The following is a 9,600-nucleotide window of genomic DNA, read 5'->3' as shown; positions in this document are numbered from 1 at the left end:
TAACCCTAAACCCTAAACCTTAAACCCTAGGAAGTACGCAATTAGACCCGGAAACTCAACAGGCAGCGCGAAAAGAAGTAACCCTAAACCCTAAACCCTAAACCCTAGACCATAAGAAGCATCCAGTTAGACCCCGAAAGCAACGCAGCAGCGCAAAGAGATGTAGTGCTAAACCCTAAACCCTAAACCCTGATTTTTCCTTTTTCTTTTTCTATTTAGCTACTGGCCCAGTGTCAAGAGCAAGAAAAGAGGGACCTCAAACCCTAAACCCTAAACCGTAAACCCTAATTTTATTTGCTTTTTTTTAGCTACTGGCCCAGTGCCAAGAGCAAGAAATGAAGGACTTGAAAGAACTGCAAAGTCGAAACAGAATTTTGGTTTTAAACACTTACCTCCATCAAGTCCAAAAAGAGGCGCGCCAGAAGTTCAAGTAGGGTTTAGGGTTTAGGGTTTAGGGTTTAGGGTTTTGGGGGGTGGGTGTAGGGTTTAGGGTTGAAGTTTACGGGCTGGGGGTCGCCCTTCAGGGTTTAGGGTTTAGGGTTTAGGGTTTTGAGGGAAGGCCCAGCTTGGTTCGACGCTCGGTAAGGTTTAGGGTTTAGGCTTGAGACGTTAGGGTTTAGGGTTTAGGGTTTAGGGTTTAGGGTTTAGGGTTTAGGGTTTGTGGGTGTGCAGCGCTGCGAAAGCTTCAGCAGCAGAGCAGCAAAATGAAGAAAATAAAAATGATTTCAAAAAAGAAAATGACAGCAGCAAAACAGAAGAAGAAGAAGAAGAAGAAGAAGCAGCAACTTCGAGAGCAGAACCGAAAAACGCGGATGTCAGCACGTCTGCTGCTGCTGCTGCTGCTGCTGCTGCTGGTAGTAGGAGTAGTAGTAGGGGCGCTGCTGCTGCTGCTGCTGCTGCTGCTGCTGCTGCTTTTCTCTCGGGTGCTGCTGCTGTGCCTCCTCTTCATCAAAGTGCTGCTGCTTTTGTTACTGCTGCTATGCAGCTGCTGCTGCTGCTGCTGCTGCTTCTAGAGCTGCTGCTGTTGCTGCTGCTGCTTTTAGAGCTGCGTAGTTTTATTTAAAAGTGCATGCGTTTTCTGGCTGTATGTACACCTGAATCAGGAATACATCAAGAGAGCCATGGATGCAAAGACAGCCGAGGTGAGCATCGAGGGTTTAGGGTTTAGGGTTTAGGGTTTTGGCTGGATTCTTGAAAGTCTTCGCTACACAAATGCTGCATGCAATGCATCCAGCAGCCTGAAGCCTCTGTCAAACTAATTATTGTGTTTATTTATTTATTTATTTATGTCTTTTACAGATGATTTATATATTTATTTATTTTTTTTGTTTATTCAAATTAAATAAATTTAATTTTAAAATAAAAAAAGGATTGCGGGTTTAAGAATTGATACCACTTGGGGTGTCCATACACCGGAAGCGCATGCAGGAGTGCAAAGCCGCGGAATCTTTTTCGAGGGTTTAAAATAAATACTTTAAACATAACTATAATTATTATAAATATTATTTTAAACCCTAGTTAATAATAAATAATTTATTATTCTGCATTCGTGTTTTGTTTTCCTTTTGCTGCTGCAGCTCGATGCAGAAGAAGCAGCAGAAATCAAAGAATTGAAAGACAGGCACTTCGCCGAGCTGGCAGAGGTAAACCCTAAACCCTAAACCCTAGACCCTAGTTGTTTTCGCCTTAGAGACCATAGACCCTAAAAGATCTGCCCTAAACCCTCAGCCCGCTGGACCTGAACCTGAGCCTGGTCGCGCTTACGTTTCGAACTCATCCCAAAACCCTATACCCTAAACCCTAATTTGGGGTTTTGCTGCACTGCAGATGGTGAACGACGAGAAGACGGCTACCATCGGCCCCTTAGCGTCGCACAAGGTGAGAAACATTAATTAATTTATTAATTTATCATTAGTTATTCATTTATTTATTTATTATTTATTTATTTATTTATTATTCACTTATTTATTTATTTATTTATTTATTATTTTATAAATAAATAAATAAACACTAATTGGTTTTTTAATGCTAATGAAATGGCCCTCTGTGGTTTAAAAGGACTGCAGGAAAGCTCTGCATGCACAAGGGCAAAAAGAAGTAAATAAATCAATTAAATAGAACAATTCAAGAAAAGAAAAAATAGAATTTCAATTAAATGAATAAAACTGAAAGTCCCAAAGCCCCAAACTTTTGCATGCGTTCAGCGCGGGGTGTTCTTCGCTGAAGAGGAGGCGACGCTGCATGCAGCCGAGTTTGGGGCTTTGCATACAGCGCATGCAGCCGAGTCTGGGGCTTTGCATGCAGCGCATGCAGGGGAGCCTGGGGCTTTGCATGCAGCGCATGCAGGGGATGATGGGGCTGCGCATGCAGCGCATGCAGGGGAAGACGGGGCTGCGCATGCAGCGCATGCAGAGTTTGGGGCTTTGCATGCAGTGGCTGCGTGGCAGCAGCGCATGCGTTCGGGAAGTGCTGCTGCGTTTTTGGCTGCGCGGGAGAAGCAGCAAATGCTGCAGCAGCTAGAGGCCTTTGCGCAGGGCTTTTTGCAAATTCTAAAAGAAGAAAAAGAAAGACAAATGCAACTTTTGAAAAATAAACAAACACAAAGACAACACAGAAGAGATGCCAAGGGCCTCCACAGACGCAAAAGCTCCAACGCCAAGAGACACACCCGCAGAGTACGGCTTAGGGTTTAGGGTTTGGGGTTTAGGGTTTGGGGTTTAGGGTTTGGGGTTTAGGGTTTGGGGTTTAGGATTTAAGGTTTAGGGTTTGGGGTTTGGGGTTTAGGGTTTAGGGTTTAGGGTTTGGGGTTTGGGGTTTAGGGTTTAGGGTTTAAGGTTTGGGGCTTGGGGTTTAGGGTTTGGCGTTTAGGGTTCAGGGTTAAGGGTTTGGGGTTTGGGGTTTAGGGTTTAGGGTTCAGGGTTTGGGGTTTAGGGTTTGGGGTTTTGGGCTTAGGGTTTAGGGTTTAGGCTTGCCGGGCTGCGGCTTAGTGTCTGGCTTGGGCTATTTGGGGTCTTGGGTTTAGGGCCTGGAGTGTAGGGGTTTAGGGTTTTGAGTTTGCGGCTAAAGGCTGAGGGTTTAGGGTTTAGGGTTTAGGGACTAGGGTTTAGGGGTTTAGGGTTTAGGGTTTGCCTCAGGGTTCTCGAAAGAGCGTTTTGGACTTCAAGGCTGAGCGGCTGCAGAGCGAAAGGGAAAGGGAGAAAAAACTCAAGTGGGAAAACCCTGAAAAATGCATTTAGGGTTAAGGGTTTAGGGTTTAGGGTTTAGGATTCAGGGTTTAGGGTTTAGGGTTTAGGATTCAAGGTTTAGGGTTTAGGGTTTGGGGGACAAAGAAATGAAGCAATTCCAATTTGAAGGCAAAGAAAACACAATTCCTTGCACCCCATCAAGTTTAATTATTTAACAATTAATAAAACAAATATAAAACCCTTTTAAGTGATTTTGAATTCATTATTTTTTATTTAAGTCTGAATTGAATATTTTTTACCTAAATCAAAGTTTAATATTTTAATTTAAATTTGAACTTAATCAAATAGTTTGAATTTAAATTTGAATTAAAATCTGAATTTAACATTTTATTTAAATTTGAATTTATTTATTTGTATTTAAATTTGAATCTATTATTTTATTAAAATTTGAATTTATTAAATATTTTAATTTAAATTTGAATTGAATACTATAACTTGGACTTGAATCTTTTGTTTTTATTTAAATTTGAATTTATTTGATATCTGTATTTAAATTGGAATCTATTACTTTAATTGAATTTGAACTTATTAAATATTTAATTAAATTTGAATTAAATAGTTTTAAAATTAAATTTCAATAAATTTGAATTTAATTTTTTCAGGGAAAAAGAAGAACAGCAGACCCGCTGGCACCCGGTGTACAGACAGATCATTGAAGAGGAGACAAAAGCTGCTTCTTTTGAAGTTTTCAAGGAGACGCAAAACATAACTCGTGAGCTGCTGCTGCTGCTGCTTCTGTTTCTGTTGCTGCTGTTGCTGCTGCTGCTGTTGCTGCTGCTGCTGTTGCTGCTGCTGGTGCTGTTTTTGTTTTTGTTGTTTTTGCTGCTGCTGCAGCAGCAGCAGCTGCTGCTGCCCAATCCCTTAGTCCTAAGTGCTGCTGCTGCTCCGCTGAGCAGGAGAGGCTTCGCAAACCCTAAACCCTAAACCCTAAACCCTAAGGGGATTTCTGACAGCAGCTGGCAACAGCCTGGAATGATGAATACTGCATGCATCTACAAGTATAAGTTTGTGTATTTGAAAACTTTAATTTGTTTAGATTTAAAACTCTGCATTTGTTTATTGTTTTTGTTTTTTTGTTTTTACTTTTCTGAAAAAGTCGTGGCTGGTCTGCATGCAACAGCATATTTGAACAAACATTGCCCTTTGCATGCAGCAGCATATTTGCATGCGCATTTGCATGCAGCGCGGGGCCCCACACTTGTGAACATTGAGAAAGTCCTCAGCTCTTTAGAAGAAGGTTCTTTCATGCGGAAGGCAGTGGCAAGTTTGGGGCTTTTAGCTGCTGCATGCGGCCCCCTAGCAGCAGCAGCAGCAGCAGCAGCAGAAGCAGAAACCAGCAGCACCGAGTCCGACGACAGCTCCATCTCCAGCGGCAGCAGCAACAAGGCCAGCAGCAGGCAGCGCAGCAAGAAGCCGCCGCCCAGCAGCAGCAGCAGCAGCAGCAGCAGCAGCAGCAGTGAGGAGGAAGAGGAAAGCAGCAGCGAGGATGAAAGCAGCAGCAGCAGCAGCAGCAGCGGCAGCGCCAGTGCCAGCGGCAGCGAGGGCAGCAGCAGCAGCGAGGAAAGCAGCAGCCACACACAACCAGACAGCCCAACACAGCCAACTGCAGCGCAGCAGCAGCAGCAGCAGCAGCTAGCTCGCAGTAGCGTAGGTACAGCTTCAGAGGACTCACAAGCAGCAAAGCCTGCCGCAAAGCAGCAGCAGCAGCAGAGCAGCAGCGGCAGCGGCAGCAGCGGCAGTAGCAGCAGCGATAGCAGCAGCGAAGCCAGTGGTGACACTAGTAGCGAAGAGAGCAGCAGCAGCAGCGGCAGCAGCAGCAGCAGCAGCGGCAGCAGCGGCAGCAGCAGTGGCAGCAGCGGCAGCAGCAGCAGTGCAGAGGGAAACAGCAGCGAAACAGAGTCATCGGCCGCTCAACCGCAGCGGGCAACCGGAGCTCCCGCAGCAGCAGCAACAGCAGCAGCAGCAGCAGCAAAGAAGTCATCTAGCTCCTCCGCCAGTAGCAGCAGCAGCAGCATCAGCAGCAGCTCGTCTGATGAGGAAACACCGCAGCCCTCTGTTCGCGCACTGCAGCAGCCAGCCCCTGCCCGCAGCAGCAGCAGCAGCAGCAGCAGCAGCGGGAGCAGCAGCAGCACCGGAAGCAGCAGCAGCAGCTCTGAAGGGCCAGCGCGGCAGCAGAGCAGCAGCAGCAACAGCAGCAGCGAAAATGCGCAGAGCAGCAGCAACAGCAGCAGCTCATCCGGTGACGACACCAGCAGCAACGGGAGCTCGTGAGGCCCCTGCATGTTTGCTAGGGTTTAGGGTTTAGGGTTTAGGGTTTACGGAGACTCATGAGCCGCGACCTCATGAATTGACTCCCGTTAAAGCCTACATTTTTAAAAGCTTCGATTACTCTATTTTGCACATTTTTAATTTGTTTTGTGTTTTAGGGTTTAGGGTTTAGGGTTTAGGGTTTTATTTCACATTATCTTCCCACATTAATCTGCACTTCTTTGCATTTGGCTGCAAGAGCACATTTGAGCTTTGGGGCTTTCTCAAGGGGCAGTCAAAACCTAAACCCTAAACCCTAGATGTCAAGCCCTAGACCCTAGATCTCAAACCCTAAACCCTAGATCTCAAACCCTAAACCCTAGATCTCAAACGCTAAACCCTAGGTCTCAGCATAAGACAAGCCCAGCGAAATAATTAGGGTTTAGTAAGCTAGCCAAGAAAATAATAAACCCTACATGTCTTATTTCCCTTGTAAGTAGGACGAAGGATTAAAGCTCCAGGGTTTAGGGTTTAGGGTTTAGGGTTTGGAGATTAGGGTTTGGCGGCTTTCTTGTATGCGAGGACTAGAAGACCGTAACTAGTTTAACCGCTGCCCCAAGTTCAGGCTTTAGGGTTTAGGGTCTATGGTTTAGGATTTAGGGTTTAGGGTTTAGGGTTTTAGGGTTTAGGGTTTAACATCAGGAGTAAACCCTTGCTGCTCACGCGGCGAGGAATCTATCAATTGCTGTGCTTTTAATTGATGGAAATTGATGGAAATATATTTATTTTAATTGATGGAAATATATATATTTAAAATCATTAAAGATTAAAGAACAATTAAAACTGCTGCAGAGAAAGAGATCCAGTGCTGCAACAAATCGCGCTTAGCGTGATCTGCTGCTGCTGCTGCTGCAACAGCAGCAGCAGCAGCAGCAGATCAGGCTGCACTGGCGCACGACAGGCAAGCCGCGTATTGAAACACCTAAATTCTTTCAACAGGGGTTCTTTGTTTATATTCAATTTATAATTACATATATTAAATTCAATTTATAATTAAGTATATTTCTGAAATAAAAACCGGAAAGTACCGGTGTAACCTCCAAAGAATCCCCTCTAGGAATTGTGCAGAACACTTATCGATGCCGCGCGCAGGAGCGCAGCACAAGAGGGTCTTCCTCGACTTTTATCGGGGCTTCTTCATGATATTTTAACAATAATATTGAAATTAAACGATATAATAAATTTAATTTCCTCATTTTTGCTGTTTTTAACGACAACTCGTCTCGGCTTCGCACACGAGTCGCCGCAGCCCTGCTGCGGCGCTGGAGTGTACAGACCAGCTCGCAGAACTTGCACGGAAGTAACCCAGCAGCATTTCCTGTGGAAAGCTGGAGAATTACTTCAATTATTGTCGATACGATGATGAATTACTTTAATTACTGTTTATATTCTTCAAATCACACGCTAGACATGAATGTTTGAGCACTTTTATTCTATTATTGACTTAGTTTCCTCCACTGCCGACTGCGGCTTGGTGGTCTGGTTCTAGAGCAACTTGCCCTTGTTTCTCTCCAACTTCTTGTGTGCCTCTTTTCTAACACTTTAAACTTTGAATTTTTAATTTCAAATATTTCTCTCAGGCTTCTGGAGTGCCTTAACTATTCTTGTTTTCGTTGCATGCCCCGCATTCAATTCGAGAGCGCATGCACCTGAATACGTTAGCCGCGTGCGCTGCATGCATGGCCGCATACAGCTTACACGTGTATTGTTTTCGGGCTTAACTAGTGTTATATTTTGGTCCTGGTTTCCAATTTGTGTCCCTGTGAAACCTGGCTAGTCCACCACGCACGTCCGGGGCTTCGAACTAGCGGAAATAAACCAACAACAACAAGTAAAACCGACATAAATTGTTTTTGAATACTCCCAATCATGAATATGAGGACCTTTTTTTAAGTAGCTTATTAGAAGGCCGTTCACTTCCCTCTAAATAGAACTTCTTCATTGTCGCTGCGCCTGCTCCACTGCCACTTGAGTTCTTGACCACCTTGTGTTTTCAAATTGCATTCCACCACTCGAAATTCCACTTTCAGTTGTGTTTAAAAGCTTCGAAGAAACTCGTGGCTGCTGCGGGCGACTGCAAACTAATGTGCTCATACCTAGGAACAAAAGACCCATTTAAGAGAATAATTAAAACTAAAAATCCAAACTGGCGCGACGCTTATTTGAGTTGCAGAATTTCGTTGTTTGGTATTTTCTGGGGTTTTCTTTGTCTCGATCAGAGAAGCTTGGGACGAAGCATTTGCGTCTAACTTATTTCATTCTTTTTTATTTCTTTACTTATTTCTGTAAATCCCCTGGAGTTCCTTTATTTGTTCTCCGGGCGACTTATGCACGCAAAATCCTCAAAATGTGAGGCTGCCACTTTGCATGCACCAGAAGGCTTAGATCTCCTCAGTCACTTCAGCCCCGCCAGCGAGGGACCATCATCAGATCAGAAGCTCTCAGAAAAGAAAAGCAGGCCTCTATGGGGGCCCCCCACAAGAGGGCCGCCAACAGAGGACCGACCCAAGCATCCTAGACTATTTCGCCCACTCTCGAAGAAATTAAGACAATAAAGCAGGCCTCTATGGGGGCCCCCCACAAGGGGGCCCCCCACAGAGGCCTTGAAGGACAAGGGCCCCTGGGGCAGGCCCTGTAATGCGCAGGCAGTACTACAGCGCTTGCTGATGACCTATAGAGGATAATTAACTGATGACGCATAAGCGGTTAAGAGGTTAAGACGCTGATTGAGCGTTGTACCGTCTTACTAGTGAAATAGAAAAGCAAATTATTAGGAGAAGAACATGTATAAATTGGAAGAGCCTGCGAATGCCCGAAGATTGGGGCTGCCGAGAACGCCGGCACCGGTGCGGGTCACATCCTCAATGGACCAGCAGAGCAAGAACCATGAGAAGTGACTTCTCTAAAATATGATTTTGAGAACTTGAAACAAAATGGTATTTTCAATAATTTAGCTGAAGTTGCTAGACCGATGCGTCTGTAGAAGAGAAGATTTCATAGAATGTCAGAGTTATGGGTCGGCAGCATCGTAGACGCTGCAAAGAGCGCAGTGTACTACAGGCCCTGCAGGGGCTGTAGCACTGCAGCCCTGCAGGGGCTGTAGTGTACATGTACTACAATAGGGCTTGCTGGTGATCTTAAGAAGATGGCTAGCTGGAGAGTTAACAGAGGTCATAACACTGAACGAAGACAGGAACTTCTTACTAGTATCCAAGCAAAGTAATTTATCAGTAAATAAGCGTGTATATACACCAGATGTGTCTGTGAATACCTGGAGATTGGGGCTGGCGATAGCGCCGACACCGGGCCAAGGAGGCAAGAGCGCCGAGGGATTTTCGAGAACAGTGGATTTGAAAAACCTAGAAATAAGTACATTATGTGATATTTGGACTGCCATTTCAAGGAGGTGCGCTGAAGGTAGAAGCTTGTCGTAGGCCTCTACTCGTGGGACAGGCAGGAGCGTAGTCGCAGCAGTAGGCGTTGTGCACTACAGGGCCCTTCTGCACTACGCCGCGTTTGCTGCGGCGACTACAATGCTGCCTGGCCCACAACTTGGGCGTTCTATGAAATGCTCTCTACTATCGACGCATTTGTCTTGTAACGTCTACCAATTGACTAAAACGACCATTTTTGGTTCAAGTTCTCAAAACTCACTCCTTATGATTCTTGCTTTGTTGGCCAGGTGAGGATCTGACCCGCACCAGTGCCGGCTTTGTCGGCAGCCTCAATCCTAGAGTATTCGTAGACATTTCTAGTTTACCCATGTTCTTCTGCTAGCAAATTGCTTTTCTATTTTACTAGTAAGACGCTACAGTGCTCAATCAGCGTCCCAACCTCTTAACTGCTTATAGGCCATCAGCTAGCTACCCTCTATGAATCACAAGCAAGCTCTATTGTAGTGCCTGCTCACTTCACCCTCATCACTGTTGGCCGCGCGTCCACGTGAGGGTCCCTGTATCTCATCTGCTGCTGAGGCCCCGGGACACGCAGCCTCAAGCGCGAGCTGGGGGATCCCCGTGAAAAGATCTCGAGTTGGGCAACTTGCAGG

At 45.4% G+C, this 9,600-nt stretch overlaps 1 protein-coding gene across 1 annotated transcript; it reads left to right on the top strand.

Moving 5' to 3' along the window:
* Window positions 1–335: 335 nt before the first annotated feature.
* ETH_00031185 (uncharacterized protein) lies at window positions 336–5,516 on the top strand (the record flags this gene model as incomplete). Its single annotated transcript, XM_013378432.1, has 9 exons — window positions 336–430; window positions 673–814; window positions 1,104–1,142; window positions 1,578–1,643; window positions 1,828–1,878; window positions 2,205–2,675; window positions 3,135–3,208; window positions 3,848–3,957; window positions 4,429–5,516. The coding sequence occupies 9 exons, from the start codon at window positions 336–338 to the stop codon at window positions 5,514–5,516; spliced, it is 2,136 nt and encodes a 711-aa protein (XP_013233886.1).
* Between the last annotated feature and the right edge of the window lie 4,084 nt (window positions 5,517–9,600).

The sequence above is a fragment of the Eimeria tenella genome, genomic scaffold (assembly GCF_000499545.2).
Source record: "Eimeria tenella Houghton genomic scaffold, Eth_scaff84, whole genome shotgun sequence".
Taxonomy (NCBI): Eukaryota; Apicomplexa; class Conoidasida; order Eucoccidiorida; family Eimeriidae; genus Eimeria; species Eimeria tenella.
Note: the sequence above shows the minus strand (reverse complement) of the source record. Positions and strands in the feature narration are given on the sequence as shown.